Source organism: Natrix helvetica (assembly GCF_964273705.1).
Source record: "Natrix helvetica genome assembly, chromosome: W".
In the NCBI taxonomy this organism is placed as follows: Eukaryota; Metazoa; Chordata; class Lepidosauria; order Squamata; family Natricidae; genus Natrix; species Natrix helvetica.
The window spans coordinates 4,499,836-4,520,967 of record NC_138555.1 but is presented as its reverse complement, the minus strand read 5'-3'; the positions used below and the strand labels follow the sequence as shown (position 1 = coordinate 4,520,967).

General features: G+C 50.9%; 1 protein-coding gene across 1 annotated transcript in view; it reads left to right on the top strand.

Moving 5' to 3' along the window:
• Positions 1-20,608, top strand: part of LOC309400507 (zinc finger protein 783-like) — a gene marked incomplete at its 5' end in the record, with an annotated part of 33,805 nt that extends 13,197 nt beyond the window's left edge. Inside the window, 5 exons of the mRNA XM_081969041.1 lie at positions 2,140-2,266; positions 11,169-11,285; positions 12,789-12,887; positions 14,160-14,273; positions 19,313-20,608. Coding sequence (XP_081825167.1) covers positions 2,140-2,266; positions 11,169-11,285; positions 12,789-12,887; positions 14,160-14,273; positions 19,313-20,184 — 1,329 coding nt within the window. The 3' untranslated portion in view covers positions 20,185-20,608. The remainder of the gene's footprint in view (positions 1-2,139; positions 2,267-11,168; positions 11,286-12,788; positions 12,888-14,159; positions 14,274-19,312) is intronic.
• Positions 20,609-21,132: the final 524 nt, after the last annotated feature.

Here is a 21,132-nt window from a genome sequence, read left to right as displayed (position 1 = left end):
GTCTCTAAAGTAACCATGTTTTTTAGTTCCTTTATACCATAAGTATGCATGCCATCCCAACAGCAAGTCATGACCTTCTAGATTCAAAAGCCTATCATTTCTTAGCATTATCCATTCCTTGATCCACATCAGACTAGCTGCCTGATAGTATAACTCCCAATCAGGTAAACCCCACCCTCCCCTTGATTTGGAATCTTGTAACAATTTACATTTTATTCTTGCTTTTTTCCCTTGCCATATAAATTTCAACACTATTTTATTTAATTCTTCAAAATATCCTTTCCCCAACTTAATTGGAATAGTCTGAAACAGGTATAACAGTCTAGGTAAGATATTCATTTTAATTGTTGCGATTCTACCAATCATTGATAATTGAAGATTCTTCCATTTCGCCAAGTCTGTTACAATTTGTTGCTTCAATTTAAGATAATTATCTTCTTTGAGAGTGCTGCACTTGGCTGTTAGGTGAATCCCCAAATATTTAACTTTATTTGTGATTTGCATTTCCAAGTTTTCCGCCAATTCTTCTTTTTGTTTTCGGGGTATATTTTTTGTTAAAATCTTTGTTTTGTCTTTGTTTATTTTTAAACCTGCAACTTTTCCATACGCCTCGATTTCTCCTATCAGTTTAGGTGCAGATTGAAATGGCTCCTCAAGAATGAAGACTAAGTCGTCAGCAAATGCTTGCAACTTGTATTCTTCCTTTTTAATGGTCATTCCCTTTATTTCTTCCTCTTCTCTAATCTTTCTATTTAGTACTTCTAATGTTAAAACAAAAAGCAGTGGTGACAGTGGGAATGCCCAGCTTAACTATCACAGATTTCGATGAAATTTGGTGTGAACATGCACACACGTCCCCAATGAACATTGGATAAGTGTTACGTTTTTCGATGCAATACTTGTGGAGATATAGTCATTTGTTTGAACATGGTGTGCATGTTCACACCAAATTTCATCAAGATCTGTAATGGTTGAGCTGGGAGCCCCAGACCACTTGACATGGAATGACCCTTTAGGATTCCGTGACGAAGCAGGCCCAACCCACCTCCTGCATATCGGCCTGGACTGCTGTCTATACATCACGCTAAGCCAGGCTTGTTTTAATCCTAGATTGTTGGAATAAGCCATGGAGTGGTGTGGTGGCCTAGAGGTGGAGCTCTTGCCTCACAATCAGGAGGCTGTGAGTTCGATCCTAGGTAGAGGTAGATATTTGTCTCTCTGGGCACAACAAGAATATGTCTGCTGAACAAAACTCCTTATTGGTGACAGGAAGGGCATCTGGCCAGTAAACACTCTGCTAGCTCCATTCAGTTGCCCAGACTCCACCCTGTAAGGCAGTAATGGCGAGCCTTTTAGACATCAAGTGCCCAAACTGCGTGCGTGTGCATGCCCAAACTGAAAGGTCTGGCCTGGGGCAATGGCGTGCATGCCAGCAGAGAGGGCTCTAGTTGCCACCTCTGGCACCCATGCCAGAGGTTTGCCATCACGACCATAAGGGATTATGGGGTCATTAAAAAAGATGATGATTGTTAGAATAAGCCACAGTTGGCTGAGTTAAACCCAAAATGCCAAGGTGTAGAGTATCAGTTGTAATGGCCAAACTTGCCTGTTGTGTGAATCCCAAACCCTAAACACGTGTAAACTTTTTACATGTGACGTGTCACAGCAGCCGTGTTCTAGTTGATGTTCCTGGTTGTGGTGCTTTTAAGGGTCATTCTCAAAGGGAGTAGAGGGGAGCAAATTGTTAGCTCCTCTGTTCCTAGTGGCTTTTGTCCAATCCAACAAGTTGTGTTTGAGAAGTTGGCTGGTGCGGCGTTCACTCTCATCCCATCATTGATCTTGGATCTTGAGTTGAGGTCTGCTCCACCCGAAATATTCCAGGAGCTTGTGAAGGTCACTGCTAAGTAGACTTAGTGGCATCTGAATATCTGATGAACATGTGCCTTCAAGGGTTACAAGATTCCTCCATTTGACAAGATGTTCTCCTACATGCACCTCCATCCTTTTCGTTGAGATGGAGGAGATATGGGCCCACCTGTCCCTCCAAACAATGACGATTTTGGAGCCCAGGGTGGTCCATCTGAGCACCAACAGCTCCTTCTCGCAGATCTAAACCCCTGTTAATTGATGTGTTTTCAGGTGCCCATGACTTTTGAAGACAACGCTGTCTACTTCTCAGAGCAGGAGTGGGGTAACCTGGAGGAATGGCAGAAGGAACTCTACAAGAATGTGATGAAGAGTAACTACGAGTCACTGGTCTCCCTGGGTAAAAAAAAATCAGGTTTTGTTCCTCGTGGGTTGAAAACATGAATCTTGGCTTCTTTGATGAACATTGAGGAATTGTCTAGATCAGAGGTCTCCTACTTAGTCAATTTTAAGACTTGTGGACTTCAACACCCAGAATTCCCTCCCAGAATTCTGGGAGTTGAGGTCTACAAGTTGCCATGGTTGGAGACACCTGGTCTAGATGATGGCCTCCTTCCAGACAGGTTCCTAGAAGTTTCTCAGGAGAACATCTGGAGAACATTGCCATGATTTCCAATCCTGTTCATCCACTTCTCCTGTTTGCTTTCAGTTTCCTTTTGAAGCACCATCCTGGTTTGTTCTCGTTCAGACCAAGAGTTGGGTATGGTAGTTTGGACATCTCTTCAACTCTCAAAACATGTTGAGAAACTTGTAAATCAGAAGGACCTGTTGCAGGGGAACAGAGCTTAATGTGAAGTTTAACAAACAAGAGTTGTGGTTGCCCATCGGAAATAATTTTAACATCTCAGTGTTTTTGTAATTGAATACAATTTTGAAATTGTAATTTTGAAAATGTAACCTTTATTTTTTAAAGGAAGTGGGATGCTGCCAGCCCCATCTTATTTTTAGAAACACCTCCCAGCCTAAAAGAGTCTTAAGAGACTTGGCAACTAAACAGCGTAGATGGCTGAAGTATAGGTAGTTGTCGACTTACAACAGTTCATTTAGTGACAGTTCAAAGTTACAACGGCACTGAAAAAGGGACTTGTGAATATTTTTCACACTTATGATCGTTGCAGCATCCCCATGGTCACATGATCAAAATTCAGATGCTTGGCAACTGACTCATACTTACGAGCGTTGCTGTTAGGAATTCTGTTTATATATATAGCAAGTGCCCAAACTGCAACCCAAAACCCACATATTTATCTCGGAGTGCCAATATGGCAATTTAACCTGAATAATGAGGTTTTAGTTTAAAAAAACAACTCATGCGTGATTAACGTCTTTTCTCTGAAAACCCCCCCACAATAACAGCGCTTGCAGAGTATAAGACGCACTTCCGCCCCCTAAAAGAGCGTGGAAATGTTGGTGCATATTATACACCAAGTACACCCAGTTTTGCCTCCCGAAGCCCCACCCCTGCATCCCATTTTTGTGAAAAATGGGTGAAAAACAGGCCATTTTTTCATCAAAACCGGAGGTGTTTTTGCCTCCCCCCCCCAGAAGCACTCTGCAGGCTTCATCAGGGCTGGGGGGAGGGAAAAATGCCCCCATTTTGGTGAAAAATGGGCGGAAAATGGGCTGTTTTTCACCAAAATGTCAGTTGGTCTTACCTGAACTGTATGTCTCAAAGTCCTGTGAGAGGAGTCACTGATGGGTTATTCTCAGACCCCATTTGCCTAGAGACTGAGGTTAAAATTGAGGCCACTCCCCTCTGTCTCACTTCCTGGCTCCACTTTTAATTGAAGGTCGGTGTTGTAGGAGGAATCTGGTACAGAATGGTAAGGAACAACAATCGGGACACAAGAACAACAACTACAACAAGCCCAGAACCTAACCGACCAAACTTAAACAATAATGCTCAGGCCCTCCTCGCGCCCGTGCCCCCACTTCGGTGGGAAGTGACTCATCCCAGAGGACTTTGAGACATGCAGTTCAGGTAAGACCAACTGACAGTCTCCAAAGTGCCCTGTGGGAGGAGTCACTGATGGGACATACCAAAGCTTGATGTCCCAGGGAGGGAATCGGAAGCCTGAGTCTCCCGAGGTTTCAACACTCTCTGCAGAACCCGCCTACCGAATGAAACCTCCGCTGAAGCGTAAGCGTCCACCTGATAGTCCCTGATGAAAGGCGTAGGGGAAACCCAGGCTGCCACCCTGCAAATATCCTCTATGGGTGCCTGAGTGGACCAGGCTGCTGACGTGGCCGTGCTCCTTGTGGAATGGGTGGTAATGCCAGCTGGCACTGTAAGGCTGCGAGCTTTGTAGGCTCTGGTGATGGCCAGTCTAATCCATCTACCTATGGTAGCAGAGGACACCCTAGCCCCAAGGGTAGAAGGCTGGAAGGAGACGAACAACGCCTCCGACCTCCGTAAGCGAGAGGTGCGCTTAAGATAGACCTCCTCACATTTAGGCGATGCCAGGAGTGTTCCCTCTCCCTGGAGAGCGCCCTATGGAATGGGGAATTGACCTGGGGCAAAAACGAAGGGTCCAACCTGAGAACGACCCTGTTTTCATGGAAGGTGCACAGATCCTCCCTGGAGGACAGTTAATTGATCTCAGACATGCGCCTGGCGGACATAATGGCCACCAGGAACACCACCTTCAGGGTGAGGAACTGCAGGCTCACTGTCCTCAACGGCTCAAAGGGAGCCCCCATCAGCGCCTGCAGGACAGTTGGTAAATCCCATGTGGGGAAACGATGCACCACAGGAGGCCTAAGGTTACCCGCCCCCCGGAGAAACTTCTTAATGATTGGGTCCTGCACTAAAGAACAGTATCCCAGCCCCCCCAAGAACTGTTGCCAATGCCACAACCTGCCTCCTGAGGGTGTTGTGCGACAGCCCCTTGTCCAGCCCGTCCTGAAGGAAATCCAGCACCTGAGGTGTCGAGGCTGTTGCCGGATCCACCTGCGCGGAACGACACCAGGACATGAAGGCGGCCCATGTAGCATTGTAGACTTCCTCCTGGAGGCCTCAATAGTTCTGATAACTCTGGCCAAAAACTGGGCCGCCCTCAACTGCTCCCGTTCAAGTGCCAAGTGGTCAACGAGCCACTGGGGCTCCGGATGGCGCAGGGTCCCCTGGCGTAGAGCCACCTCCCCCCGGGGAATCCTCCAGTGGGGAGACATGGACAGATCAGGTGCGCGAACCAAGTCCGATGGGGCCAATAGGTAGCCACTACGATGATCTACGCCCCCTCCGCTACAAGCTTCCTGAGAACCCTGGGAATGAGTGGAAGGGGGGGAAAGGCATACAGGAGGCCCTCCAACCAACGACACCGTAGGGTGTCTACGTCCTCCGCACCCCGAGCCGGGTACCGGGAGATGAACCTCTGGACCTGCGCGTTGGCTAGCGTGGCAAACAGATCCACCACCGACCTGGCGAACCTCCGGCAAATCTTGTCGAAAACCTCGGGAAGCAGCTGCCATTCTCCATGGTCCACTGTCACTCAGCTGAGCCAGTCGAGTGTGGCATCAGCTGAGAACTGAGCAGCCACTGTAAGCTTTGCAATGTCCTGCAAAAGACGTACCTCCGTAGCCGGAACCCTCTCCTGCATCTGGGTCAGCCAGAGGAGAGAGGACCTATTGAAGAAGGAGGCCGCAGCTGCTGCCTTGATTGCCCACGTGGCCGTCTGGAAGTTCTTGCACAAAGTCAGCTCAGCTCTCTTATCCTCCGCCTTAAGATTGTTGGCGATGTCACCTGCCACCAGAGACGAAGAAGACGCCAAAGCCACCACGGGCGCATCCTCCATTGGGATCTGTAAAGCCTGGGAGAAACTAGGATCAAGGTTATAAAAACGGCGATGGTTGCCGCCTGAGGTGGGAAAGGCCACGGGCTTTGCCCATTGGGACTTGAGTACCTCCATGAACATAAGAGGAGTTAGAATTTCCTCCTTCTCCACTGGAGGCTTGTGGAACGGACCGTTCTTGGAACTTGGGGCCAGGGTAGCAGGGGTGCCCGCAGCCGCGGGAGTCACCTCTAGGTCCTCAATGGCCTTGGCCTTGCGAAGAAGGGAACCAACTTGGGAGGAGGGAAAAAGACCAGTGACCACAGAAGCCTCTGGAACTGGTTCCTCATCATCGGAAAAACCAACCTCCTCCTGACCCTCTTCATCTAACACAGAACCCTCACTAGCTGTAGAAGGGGAACTCTGCCTATGCGCACGAGCAGAAGATGATGCGGGTTGGTTTGGATGACCTCTCGGTGTCCCTCGAGAAGAACTCCTCCTAGAAGACCTGGATCTCTGCTGCATGCCAGTAGCAAAACATTGAGAAATTGCCTGGCCAATGATATGCTGAAATCTCTCTGGGAGCTCCAGAAAGGCAGGGGAAAGAGTGGGAGGCCCCAAATCTAACCCTGCCTCAGCAGACTGAAGGGCAAGCCTAGTTCTGCTCACTCCAGCAGCTGGCCTGCCGAAAGGATCCCCTCTCCAGGCCCCAGGGTGTTCAGGGGTGATAGGAGGGGACATAGAAACACTCTCCCTGGAAGATCCTCTAGATCTGAGGGGGGACTCCGCAACAGGCGTGAGCCTATGGGGCGATTGTGACCTGGAGGGTGAATGGCTGATGCACTCTCTGGTCCTGCTCGAGGGAGCCCTGGTGGTCACACCTTCAGTCCCCCTGTGAGAGCTCCCTGCTGTGCGACTTGGAGATGGTCCTCCTGCCCGAGGCCCTCTCTCTGGTAGCAGAGGGATCCCTGGAAGTCCCCTCTCCAGGCTCAGAATCCACAGGGGAATCCGGTGCTGCTGCCCCTGGTCGCCTCGTGGCGTCCGTCATTTAGAAGGCTTCCCCCAATCCGCAGGTACTCACAGCTCCGTTGACTGTCCACAAGGCTCTTCGCGGCCTCCGCGCCTCTCAGTTTAAAGTCGGCTGCTAGCGAACCTGATGAGCCCCGTGCCTCTGTGAACGTGGCCCCAATGGTGCTGCCAATCTGCAGCTCCAAAAGCGGAACGCCAGGAAAGCAGCTGGAGTCTGTTCCCTGATTCACGGGGAGATTGTGTCTGCACGTGGCCCTAATCGGGGAGAGAAGCAGCTCTGTGGAGCTCCGATGGCTGCCCCGGCCACGTGCATCTTCCCGGAAGCTGGCAAATAGTCAAGATGGCGGCCGCCAACCACGCAGCCTGATGCCTCCAGGAGCTCTGGTTCATTAGCGCCTCCAGAGGACCGGCAGAGCTCCAGCGACCCCCGATGGAATGGGAACGCAGCACCTCGTTGGATCTCCTGGCGCCTGGCTTCAGAGGCTCCCCAACGACCGCCAGCGGTCTTGGAGCCCTAAAGTGCCCCTAGCAAAGCCCAGCTATTGCCCAGCACAGTCACAAGTACTCAGGGAAGACCAAGGGAGGAGGTGGGGAAGGCAAGGATGGAAAATTCTCACACAAAAAATATTAATATCAGGAGCCAAGAATTTAGTCTTCTAATAGGCCAAAGACTGAGATGAAAAGTGGAGCCAGGAAGTGAGGCAGAGGTGAGTTGCCTCAATTTTAACCTCAGTCTCTAGGCAAATGGGGTCTGAAAATAACCCATCAGTGACTCCTCTCACAGGACACTTTGGAGACCAGCATAGTTATTGGTGTATTCTCCTTGTCAATCTTTAAGAACATCCCAGCCAAGGTAGAGTCTCACATATGTTGATGGTTCCTGGTGCTGCCTGGTGGTGCTAATTTGGTGAGCTCATAGATATTTGAGGTAAATAGTTACTGAGGCATGGCGGTTTGCTGCACACGGCCTCTACGTAACCTTTATATGACCTCTATCTCTATACCCCGCATCCCATTTTTTGTGAAAAATGGGTGAAAAACAGGCCAGTTTTTGCCCCCCCAAGCACTCTGCAGGCTTCATCAGGGCTGGGGGAAGGGAGAAATGCCCCCATTTTGGTGAAAAATGGGCGGAAAACAGTCCGTTTTTCACCAAAACAGGGTGTTACGGGAAAATGCCCCCATTTTGATGAAAGACGGGTGGAAAATGGGCCGTTTTTGACCAAAACGGGGGTGTCCTTGCCTTCCCCCACCCCCCAGAAGCATTCTGCAGGCTTCAGCAGGGCTGGGGGAAGGGAAAAATGCCCCCATATAGGTGAGAAATGGGCGGGAAACAGTCCGTTTTTCACCAAAACAGGGTGTTAGGGGAAAATGCCCACATTTTGATGAAAGACGGGTGGAAAACGGGCCATTTTTCACCAAAACGGGGGCATTTTTGCCTTCCCCCAGCCCTGCTGAAGCTTGCAGAGTGCTCCTGGGGGCCGGGGAAATACAAAAACCTATTTTTTCTTACTTACCTCTTTGAAATCTTGGTGTGTCTTATACACTGGTGCGTCTTATTGTCCGAAAAATATTCCCTGAATCAACCAATCTACAGCAGTAATTATCAGCTGGGGGTTCTTTTGAATTTGCTGACCACCAGCAAGTGGGAGAAAGCAATTTCACAGAAGAGGGGATGGAGAGGGCTGTGGATGGTTTGTCTCGAGAAATTCACACCCACTCCTAGACCCCCTTGGGATCAACCAGGACACCTGCAGCCCTCCCCTGCCTCCTCAGGCATTGGAGCGTGGGGGCGGGGATGCTTTTCAAAGAGCCACAAGGGGGCTGAGAGCTGTTTTCTGTCCCACCAGTAAGATTTGGTCCAACATGAAGGTCTTTTATTTGCTCCTTGTACTTGTCTTTGCATTTTTATCAGCCTTTTCATTCCAGAAGTCAGGCTCTGGATTAAATAGTACTCCAGACAAAAGATGGAGTATCTTGCTTTTAGACATGATAATAGCTGTCTGCGGTGCCTATCTGCAGTTCCTCTGGGGGAAGGGAAAGAGGAGGGAGAAGCCAGGAAGCGAGGAGACGACCAGGAAAGGGAGAGAGTGGGGGAGAAAGGCTGGGAGGAGGGAGGGAGGGCCGAAGGGTGCCTGTGGGGCTCATTTGTGAATATTAACATGGGTGCTCTGAGCAGAGACAGACAGCCCAGAGGCGCTGAAATGACCACTCCTCTTCCCCCCTCCTGCAAACGAGGTGTTCCCTTGCTATAACTTTCAATGACCTGGCGTCGGGAAAGGTCTCCCTGCTCAGTCCTCTACAGAGCAGGAACCTCCCACCCACACAACTGAAGTGTGAGGCGGAGGGCTTCCCTCGCCTCTGCTGGACAAGGCTCGAGTCCGCCCACAGTGACTCCCTCCAGCTCCAAAGCTGCAGGCGAGAGAACAAGCCCTGTGCAAATTGTCAGAGTGCCTAATTTTTTCCAACTTTCGGGCAGACGCGCTGCCTTATCCTTTTTAATCTTGCAACCTAAGTGTCACAAAGCAATAAGCCTAAACTACAAACGGGACAGAGTGGTTTGAGAAGGATTGAAGCTTTCCCCCCTCCCCGCCCGCCAGCCGACGCCTCCCTAGAGGAGCAAAGGAGAAGCCTCCCGGGAGGTTTGGGCGGGCGGGCGGGCAAGCAGGGGGGGGCGGGGAGCTCCAAGCCTTCTTGCCTTCAGGCAGAGCTGATTTCCCTCATGCCTCTTGCAGCCGCTGGCTGCTCAAGACTTCAGCTGGTGCCGCCAGAGCAGCACAGGGAGCCCGTCTCCCCGGGGCTTTTCCTTCGGCTGGCAGGAGGAGGAGAGAGAAGCCGCTTCGGCTACTCTCTTCCAGAAGCCCCGCTGGGACCGAAAAGGTGCCCTTTTGGCCAGGAAGGGATCAGCTGCGGATGTGGAACCGTGGGGTCTTTTCAAGTGCGTAAGCTGAGCAGAAGGAACAGCCCTTCCCCAAAGATGGTCTCATCCACTCCAGACCAACTTGTGTACAAGACAGGCAGGCAGGCGGGTGCGTGACTCTGCCCGGGAAAACGTAGAAGGCGCGGAATCAGCTCTGCCGGAAGGCAAAAAGGCTTGGAGCTCCCCTTGCGTGCCTGCCAGCCAAAACCTCCTGGGAGGCTTCTGCTGGCGGGTGAGGGGGGGGGGAGAGGGCTCCGAGCCTTCTCGCCTTCAGGCAGAGCAGATTCCGTGCCTTCTATGTTTTCCCAGGCAGAGTCACACGCCCGCCAGTCTGCCTGTCTTGTCTTACACAAGTTGGCCAACCGAAGCCTGCCGTCTTCCCTGAGCAGCTGGCACTGCAAGAGGCATGAAGAGGCAGGCGGGCCGCGCCCCTGAGACGAAATGCCAGCCTTCGGGTTGCAAAGGTGAGAACGGCCAATGGGCCAAACAATTAAGCTTGAACGGCTGGGCTCCTCCCTTTCCCCTCTGCGTTGGCCGCGGGTGTGAGGGAGTCCCTGTGGGCAGACTCGAGCCTTGCCCAGCCAAGGAGAGTCAGCTGTAAACCTAGCCAGGCAGGGCCGGGGGAAGAATGGGAGAGGCCCGGAGGCGGTCACTTCAGCTCCTCTGGGCTGTCTGTCTCTGCTTGGAGCACCCACGTTAATATTCACAAATGAGCCCCACAGGCACCCTTCGGCCCTCCCTCCCTCCTCCCAGCCTTTCTCCCCCTCTGTCTCACTTTCCTGGAAGTCTCCTCCCTGTCCTGGTTTCTCCCTCCTCTTTCCCTTCCCTCAGATGAGCTGCAGGTAGACAGGTGCGGCGCTTCTCTTGTGGTCTCTTGGGCTGATGTTCGGCCCGGCCCAGCCTTCGCAGCTTCGCGAGGTGGAAACAGACCCCCTCGCTCATTGAGGAGAGATGCAACCATGAGTTCCAGGAGCCCCGAGGCTTCGCAGCTACCGCCTCCTCCAGCTCGGCTGCAGCCAGCCCTCACCCCTGAGCTATCCCATCTCATTTGGGCAACTTACAGTCAAGAGAGAGGAGCCAGAGCAGCAAGCGGGAGAAGAGGATCCAGAGAGTTCAGCTTCGTGCACAAAGTAAAAGGAGCTCAATTAACTTTCAGATTCTGTGCGCACGCGTACGCGCCAATCAGCTGGCTGCTATTTGGGAGCTGTTTGTTGCGCATGCATTAACGGCAGAAACCAGGAAGACAATTGGGCAAGGCTTGGCGTGCCAGGCAACATGGCTCTGCCTGCCACCTGTGGTATGTGTGCCATAGGTTCGCCATCACGGACTTAGAACAAAATAGCACAGAGCATCTACCATAGATCCTAACTTGTAAACATTGTCCTCTATTGGGTGAATACTACTGCAGTTGTTGCATAAAGCTACATACAGTTGCTGTGTCCAAAGGTCACATGATCCCCTGTATTTTTCATTCCAATCAAGCTTTATCTTGCAAAGATAAATTATCTTGCTCTTTTCTCCAACAGACTATGCCATAGCTAAACCGGATTTTCTGTCCCGGATTGAACAAGGGGAACGTCCCTGTGCCAGTGAAGAGGAGGCAGCAATGACGGACAGGGTGATAACTTCGGAACCCAGCCCAGGTAAGGAGGAAGGGGCTAGAATCAGGGGTCTCCAAACCTGGCAACTTTGAATTCCTCAGCAGGCATCTTGGCCCAACCCAGCTCACAGGGTGCAAACAGGAGGTGGGATTGTTAAGTACGGGTAGTCCTCGACTTACGACTGGTTTCTTAGCAACTGTATGAAGTGACAGCAGACTTGTCAATGGATGCTAACAACCTGGTTTTGATGGTCAGTCAGAGATACAGAATCAAAAATGATTGCATTTTTGGCACCCGGCACCTGGCCTGCGGTCCTGGGACCAGAATTTACAAGGTTTTTACCCCAAACTGGTGTCCATAGGCAGTCCTTGGCTTATAACTCTTCATTTAGTGACCATTCAAAGTTACAACGGCAGTGGAAAAAGGGACTCATGACCATTTTTCACCCAACCATCGTAGCATCCCTGCTGAACGTCACATCATCAAAATTCGGACGCCTGCCAACTGACTCGTATTTACGACAGTTGCAGTGTCCTTGGGTCACATGATCCCCTTATTGCAAGCAACAAAGTCAACGGGGAAGCCACTTAAAAACCATGTGACTAACTTAATCAGTGCTTTGATTCGCTTAACAACCGTGGCAAAGTTTGTAAAATGGGGCAAAACTCACTTAACGTGCTTAGCCACGTAAGTTTTGGCCTGAATTGTGGTCGTAACTCGAGGATCACCCGTAAAAGAATATCTGCTGTGAATTTTACAATTGAGTGAAGCAATGAAGTCTTGGCAGGGCCCAATTCTTCAGCAAAAACCTTTGTCATGCCCCCGTTGGAGCCTGAATCTGCGAAGGAGGACGAGCAGGAGCTGGGCTGAATGGAGGTCGAGAGGGCAGCCTCATTGGCTTCGGAGGAATGAGGGGAGGAGCAGGACGAGGGAGCCCTGGACCACTCTGGCTTGGGACAGCTTACCAGCAGGGAGGAACATGGGCAAGACAGCCAAGAGTGGGCAGACAGTGGAAATGAGGAGCGATGGCGCTCAGGCAACAAGCAAGGACCACCTCCTCCTGATCCATGAGCACGGAGCGTGGAGAGGAGACAGGAACAGTGCAGGCCGACCCGACGACTTGGTAGGAGAGCACCCCTCCCCTCTTCACAAGGCAAACCTGGGGACTAAGACATAAGGAGACGCTGTGGGGAGGGGCATTTGTCGGGAACAAACACGGAATTTGTGGAGTTTTGTGTGCCATTGCCGACGTCTGGCATTTGCAGGACTGCTTGCTGCTTCCTTGCTTCGTGGATTCATTTCTTTGTTCCTTTGCCTTGCTGCACTTCTTGTTTTGATGCCGTTGTACTAACATGGACAGCACATAGCCAGAGGCTGCTTTGTCTCTGTGTGTGTGAGTGCTTTGCTCTGGGACTTGCATAATGTGGGAGCGTGGGGCGGGGGGGGGGGAGTTGGAGCATTAAAGGGAAGTTTGAACTCTCAGTGTGTGGCCTTTGTGCCTTGTCCTGGGTCATCACAACCTCTCTGTTATGCCATCCAACACAGAAATCCTGGTTTTTAGACCCTGCCTCTCCTCCCCTGCGGAAGGAGGTCGAGAAGGGGAACACGGGGAAGCACGGAGGGTCCCACAGGCATCCGGCATTGGTAAGTGGCAGCTAACCACGTTTGGAAATTTGGCATATTTTTTTCAGGGTCTGCGACCCCAGCAAGGCTTTGTGCCAACAAAGAATCTTGCCGAATGCCCCCAAAAATATTTTTTCGGGTTTCCCTTGCCCATGAAGACGTTGCGACAAATATCTTCTGGATAAGCAGAAATTAAAGAAACGGTATAAGAAAGAAAACACACTTTCTGTTTTTGAAAAACATTGAACACAAAATATATTATAATGCAGCTAGTCCTCAACCTACAACAATTTATTTAGTGACCATTCAAAGCTATAGCGGCAATGAAAAAAGTGACTTAGGATCATTTTTCACACTTAACGACTGTTGTAGCACCCTTGTGCTCACAGGATCAAAATTCAGACACTTGGCAACTGGTTCATATTTACAACAGTCGAAGTGTCCCAGGGTCACCTGATCCCCATTTGCAACTTTCTGAGAAGCAAACTCAATGGGGAAGCCAGATTCACTTAACAACCATGTGACTAACTTAACAACTGCCAGGATTCAACAGTGGCCAGTCATGAAAAAGTCATGAAATGGGGTAAAACTCACTCAACCAGTGTTTCACTTAGCAACATAAATTTGGTGCTCAATTGTGGTCGTAAGTTGAGGACTACCTATAGTTGAATACAGAGTCTTCCACTTACAACCATTACAACCATGTCTGTTCAAAGTTTCAACAGCATCAAAAAAGGGGACTTATGATCGATTTTCATACTTCAGAAAAACATTGAATACAAAATATATTGAAATAGTTGAATAAAGACAGTCCTTGACTTACAACCATTTATTTAGTGACTGTTCAAAGTTACAAGGGCCCTGAAAAAGGGGACTTATGACCATTTTCATGCTTACAACCATTGTAGCCTCCCTGTGCTCACGTGATCAAAATTCATACACTTAGCAACTGGTTTACATTTACGACTGTTACCGTGTCTCCCGGGCTCACATGATCCCTTTTTGCAACCTTCCGATGAGCAAAATCAATGGGGAAGCCTGATTAGCTTAACAGCTGTGTGATTAATGTAACAACTGCAGTGATTCGCTTAACAACTGTGGCAACAAAGGTCGTAAAATGGGGCTGAGCTCCCTGAAAAACCATCTCGTTTAGCAAGAGAAGTGAGCTCAATTGTGGTCATTACGGTGTGGTTGTTTGGTGGTAGAAAGTCAGATTCTTGCTAAGGGAGGCCGCAGGAAGAGGAGGAAGATCCCAAAGGAACCACGAGTGTCACCTTCTCTTTGGTTGAACAGATGACAAAGTCACCCAGGCGTCCTTCAGATCCCAAGGGAAGCAAGATCTGGAGGGGAACGTGGACGCCCCCGACCTCTCAGACAAAAGCAAGCTGCACGTCCCGCCGAGCATGGGTGAGTATCTTGCTGGATGGAACCGTGTTGTTTTTCAGGCTCCGAGATGCAAGAACACTGAGGATGTCTCAAATCCTACTTGCATTTCATTTTGCGTCCCTGTTTTTTTTCCCCCATCACTGGGCTTGAATTGCAAGACAGTTCTCAGGTTGCTGAAACTGAAACCCATTTGCTGTCATTTGAACTCAAAAAAACTTCCTTTAGGCAGGCAGCACGCTCCTGAATACAGGCAGTCCTTGGCTTATGACCATTCATTTAGTGACCGAAGTTTCAACAGCATTGAAAAAAGGGACTTGTGACTAGTTTTTCACACTTAATGACCGTCGCGTCTCCCCAGGGTGATGGGATCGAAATTCAGATGCTTGGCAAATGGTTCCTATTTATGATGGGTGCAGTGTCTCGTGTGTGTGTGTGTGTGACGTGGTCCCTCTTTGGCTATCTTCTGACCAGCCGGAAGTCAGAGTCACTTAAACAGCGGTGTTCTCACCTGGACCACTGCAGGGATTCACTGAACAATGGTGGCAAGAAAGATCGTAAAATGGGACAAAAACCCCTTTGCAGACGTCTCACTTAGCAGCGGAAATGTTTGGCTCCATTGTGGTCGTAAGTCGAGGACTACCTGTATTCCACTCCACCTGCTGGGGGGGGGGCTGCATCTCCTCATTCCCCCCACCTGAGAAGACGGTCCTCTCGGGGGGGGGTGTGTCTTTGATTATTAATGCTTTGAGGCTTGCTGTGGTTTTCCTCTTTACAGCCTGTAGGTTGTCACCGTTAACGTCTTCCTTCCAGGTTGTCTGTTGGTCCATTCGCTGCAGGGAGTGGTCTCTAGGGTGTACGCAATGGGCAGGCCTTCTTTCTGCTGCTTTGTAGGCCATTTTCCACCACCAATGAGCTCCCCCCACCCTGACCCATGTCTCCCGACTGTCTTCTAGCCCAAAGACCCGGGAGGCAAGAAGCTCGTCACGATCCTTTGGCTCGTTTCATTCCCTTGATTGGCATCTGTCTGTCTCTCAAGATAACTCCAGTTGCCTTTTGAAAAAGTATTTTTGGGACGTATCCAGAGGTGTGGCCATCTTCCTAACCAAGGGGTCCCCAACCCCTGGGCCACGATCCACTACCGGGCTGTGGTCTGTTTAGAACTGGGCCACACAGGCAGCAGGCAAGTTCATGCACATGTGTGAAGCTCTTTCGCACGAGCAGCGGCCTCTTGCTGTCGTGCCTGAAGCTCCCTTTGCTTGAGTAGCAGTTACGAGCACCCACTGCTGACACAAATGTAGCTGCGCGTCCTTGCGTGCGCCCATCTGCCACTCACAAGAAACTATCACCCCCTGCCCCCCACCGGGCCGCAAAGCCAGAAAGGTTGGGGACTGCTACCCCTAACCCTCAAGATGCACAACGATGATTCAGTTACCTTGGAAGATTTGGTGTTGATGTGCAGTCTGAAGCAAAGGGAGTGGACTTACTTTCACGTTATGCCCAGAGTGTATTTTAACCTCTCCCCCACCGGTTGGGTTCCTTTTAGGCAGGGCAGAGTAGGTGAAGAGAGAGGAAGGAGTGGGTCTGCGTTCCCAGGAACAAGCTAGCAAAAGGCAATCTTGTTATCCGGGTTTACGTTGGGTGCAAAAAACCAGAACGACGCCATGAGCTGATCCAAGTTGCTTCTTGATTGCAGCTTGCCTATTTACAAGAATCTCGCCAGACCAACTGCATTCATGTGGGAAGACGCAAAGGCTTTGGGGGTCTTAAGGGGGAGGATCTCTTTTCACCACCCCCTTCTGTAGCTGGAGATTCTCTCCTCCCCCTGAGGATCCCCTTCCCCATTGTCTTCATTCAATCCTGCAAATTTAATGGGACAAACTGAAGCCTGGTTTACGTCCGTGGTCAGGAGTGGACCATGTTCGCTTTCTGGCTTAGGGGTGAGTTTCTGCCATTCCTTGCTAACCCACTGCCCTTTGTCTTGGGCTGAGCTATTTTTGATGTGGTTTCGCTGCTCAGATGCTATGGTTGAGGGGGAATCCCTTGTGCTGCTCTGGGTACCCTTTGGAGAAGAGAGCCTAGATTTGGGTCCAGTGGTCCCTGAATATTTCCACTGGTTGAGTCAACGTATGGGTTCTCCCCAGTGGTGGGTTCTGGATCCCGTTGCAACCGGTATGGTGCAATGGGGCCGGGCATCCACCACATGCACGCACGCGCATGCGTACTTACCGCCCGCGATGCTCTGCAACGCTCCAGCTCCTCAGCGGAGCATCGCACAGGCGCCGTACGCTTTGTGCGCATAAGCCCCAATCGGCTTAAATACAGGTAGGGAGGGTGGGAGGGCCCTCCGGAGCACCGTACCAGAACGGTACCTGGTGCTCCCAGCAGGCACCAGTACGCCCATACCAGGGCATACCGGTCGTATCCCACCACTGGTTCTCTCCACTCAGATTCCACAAGTGATCCTTTGCCTGTCGTTTTCGCTCCTCTGGCATCTTGTAAAGCTGCCTTGTAAAATATAAAGCCTGATCTCTTGGGCCTAGGATGAGTCACACGGTGGTATCCTAATCTATTTATTAAATTAACGTTATTAAATGTATATGCTGCCCACCTCAGTGTTGAGTGACTCTCGCAATAATTATAGCCAAAATGAAACCATAAATGCATCCAGATGGTTTTGTCCCAACCCACTAAGCCAGGGGTCCCCAATCCTCAGGCTGTGGCCTGTTTGGAACTGGGGCGTGCAAGTGGCTGGTTGGCACATGCGCAGCTTGACTTGCATGAGTGGCTTAATTCCCGCAAGTGGAGGGCCAGTTTATCCCCTCCTGCCAGGCCGCCAAGCCATAAACGTTGGGGACCGCTGCTCTAAGCCACCATCCCCATTCGATTTGGGAGGGGCAACTGATCTCTGGGACGGAGACCCTGAATGCTGGTTTGTCTTGGGACCAGGATCTCTGGGCGTGTCCCCAGGATGGAGCTGGTGGAAGTTCGTGGCCCCGGAGGGTGGCAGGGGCCAGAGGCGAGGATGGCTGGGAGGCTCTGAGGTGGCGACTCTGGAGATTGGGCAAGGCTGGTTTGGACACCACCTGGACAAAAAACTGGGCTGGGATGAGCAGGTTGGTGAGCCACAAGGAGTCTCCGGGAGAGCAAAGAACTTCATATAAGAACAAAGCTAACCCCCTTCCCGTTTCGGACTTTTTCCCGCAGGTGCCTTGGGGTGGGGGACAAAGGACAATCGTTGCTTTTCTCCCTTTCATCTTTCCATGTTCGAGACTCGCTAAAATGCGCTTACCTGCTTGCCCTCTTCTTCGGGAACACAGTCATGTTCCCAGAATAGGTGGGGTGAGATTATCCAGGGTGAGGTGGACAGTGATGCCAACAATTCGTCCAGTGCACCCAGCCATAAAGTGAATCCTTTATAAATTACAGGTAGTCCTCGGCTTACAACCTTAGGGACATTTACAGAGACTCTCAATCCTGCAGGTCAGGGTTATCCCAGAGATGTTCTTTCTCCAAAAGGCAACTTGACTTTCTGGAGGGATTTTTCCTCCTTGAAAACCCTTTGCTTCTCATCCCAGAAGCTTCTTGAGGGATGAACCGAAGAATGAAGTGAAGTTCAGTGAACCAGAGAAGCTTCTGGGATGAAAAGCAAAACATTTGCAAGGAAAGAAAGCAAGAAAGTCCAGTTGTGAACTTTATATGTGTCAAATAATATATGTGGGTATATGCATAATTTTATTTATTTTGTCATGTTTATGTAGTGTATATGGGTGGTGGTGACCCTTTAAGAGCTGTATGCGATGAAATTTCATTTTAATGTACGCCGATTCGTGTACATTCAAAGTGACAATAAAGTTATTCTAAGTCTAAGCTACATTTTGGCAAAGCACTTTGGGGATAACCTTAGTGACAGTGCACAATTATGGCAGACCTACCAAAAACGACTGACGCAACCCAGTTCTGGAGTTAACGGCTGCCGTAGCATCTGTGCAGCTGTTCACTCTTACAACCAACTGCGTATCTTCTCCCCCTCGAGGTCCCTGCAAGCTTTGAATCCCACCCAACATAGTCCTACATCCTCTTCTTCCTCAGTTGTCTGGAGCTCCATTGCTCAGGTCAGGTATGGAGGACAGGCCGCCCCATTGCTGGGCCGTGTGGCATGATCCAGGAAGCGGTTGCCACAATGAAGTGAATTGTGAGTGCTCCGAAAAGGCAGTTGCTTCTGAAAACATGCCTTGCGACCCAGGAACAAAGTGGTTTGCTTTGCGAATCAGAGGTCCAGAGATAATTGAAAGTTAAGTGGACAATGGTTGACTCATGATGAGGAGTAGGGTGTGGAGTACCATGGGGTGGGATTCCCCTGCAGGGACCCTGAGGGGTGGGAAGTGTAGCACGGGGTGCCTCGGGTGCAGAGGGTCTTGGTAGGCCTGGAGCAAGCCTGTGCTAGAACTCCCAGGGCCTCCCCTGGTACCCCAAGGCACCTACAACATGCTCGGCTTAACAACCCACATGGTTGTTTCATGGAATGAAGGGTCATCAATGAGGCGATCACGTGGGTGCTTCACTTAACATTTATCACACAGGCTCTATTACGGTCACGAGTTGAGGACTACCTGTATATCCAACAGTTCTTGAAAAGCAAAAAATCTCAGCACTAAAGCAAACTTTGGGAATGGTTGGCTGAAGTGACTCCCTGCTGGGTTATTTTGGCATGCGAATTCAATGCAGCGGGGTGCATTAGCGCCCCCGGAATTGGCTTCCATTCTTGAAAGGAGGCAAGCAAGGAAGGGCTGCTTGGCTTCCTCCCATCGTGCGTAGCCAGATCTGACAGCATTTCCTTCTCACAGAAGGAAAGCAAACCATGCTCACCTCAGGGCAGGGAAGAGGCTGGGGTCCCTCGTGTGGCATGTAGGGAGGTGTGCTGCAGCGAGGCTGGACCGAGGGGGTCTTCCGGCCATGCATAAAGAGGGTCCTAGCCCATTGACTAGGGCAGTCCGCTGGGTGGATAAGGCCGTGTCCATTGGAGAAGCATGCCCCATGACCTTTTCTTTAAATCCCCCCAGATGACGGGCTGGTCTTCAAAGCTGAGGTGCTCCAAGCTCAGCGAGCGCTGTGCGAAAGTTTGGGGCTCAAGTGCATAGACGAGACTCTCCTACACGCTCACCCCCAAGCAGCCTCCGTTGCCAGCCGGTACTTTGTACAACAGCAAAGGCAAGCTGAGAATCCCAGACAGGAAGAAGGCGGCTTCGGCAGTCCTGATGCCCTGACAGACTTGCGCGACTGCCTGGAGGACAAAATGTTTGCCTGTCCAGAATGTGGGAAACATTTCCGCCTTTACAAGAGCCTTGTGTGCCACCAGAAAAGCCACGCTGCAGCACCAGTGGCCTGCAAAAAGAGCTTCACATACAAGCAGCAGTTCACCCTCCACCAGCACATCCACACCGGGGGTGGTGGGTACACCTCAGTGGCCTGCGAGGAGACCTTCAAGCAAAGCCATAATTTGAAGCCCCTTCCTCGGGGCCCAGGAGCAGACAAGCTGTACAGTGGTGCCAAGTGTGTGAAGACCTTCAACGTCAAGTCGTCCTATAGGCAGCACCCCAAGCGTCACGGGTGTGAGGGGCCATACCGCTGCAGCCGGTGCCCAGAGAGTTTCTCCCAAAAGAAGACCCTTGTCACACACCAGCGGCTGCATTCCGGGCGTGGCGGCAGCTCCCTGGCCTGCCTCTACTGTGGCAAGAACTTCAGCCACCCCTCGGACCTGGTCCGGCACCAGCGCATCCACACCGGAGAGAGACCCTATCGTTGCGCCGAGTGCGATAAAAGCTTCACCCAGAAGCAACATCTTCTCCAGCACCAGAAAATCCACCTGCGTGAGCAGAACAGGCTGATGGATACAGCTGTCCAGGAAGCCCTGCTGGATGCCATCTTCATTTAGTCCGGTCCTACGAGGATGCTAGGCCACCTCAAAGACTGGTACTTCTGGATGGACTCCCCCTCTCTAGACCAGAGTTCAGATTCCAGAGACGATGCCCTGTCGTAGCGAGGACATTTTTTTACGGGGTCTCTAACAATGCTTCCGAACGGCGAAAACTAACAAAAAGGGGTAGTAGCCAGGATTGTCGTTTTTATCTTCTTTGCAGTGTACAATACTGTAGGTATTGTGTTGTTCCCCTAATCACAAGGTCTCCATGTCAAAGTCCTGGAGATGGGGGACTGTCCAGAAGCGACCTCTCTGTTTGCTGTTGGGCAAACTCAAATGGGTCTGAGCAGGACACTTTTTTAAAAACTTATATTTTCTGGATTTCTTTTTTCTTTGTTGTTCTCTGGAAACTGAGAAATAAACTAGAGATGTGAAGAAATTGCTTTGTGTATGGCCCTTGTCCCCCCGTCCCCGTCCCCCCCGCCGACTGTGGATCAGAATTGAGTATATGTGTTAATTTTTTGATAGTGTGAAACTGCCTAAACCAGGGGTGTCAAACTCGATTTCATTGAGGGCCGCATCAGGGTTGTGTTTGACCTGGGGGCGGGGGGGGGGCGGACATGGCCAGCTCAACGTCACTTGTGTCGGAGCACCTGTGGTCTCCCGAGCGCTCTGCCAGCGAAAACGGGCTCCCAAGATCCGTTTTCGGCTGCAACTGCCCCCTGCAACCCTCTACCAGTGAAAACGGAGCTCGTGAGGGCCTCCCAAGCTCCATTTTTGCTGGAAGAAGCACCACGGGCCGGTCCTTTGCTGTTTCCAGGGAGGCCCTGTGGACCAGATCTAAGCACCCCGAGGGCCAGATTCAGCCCCAGGGCCTTGAGTTTGACACCCCTGGCCTAAACGAACAGGAGCATCTTATTGTCATCTTCATCATTAAACAACCCCATAATCCCTTGCAGGGTG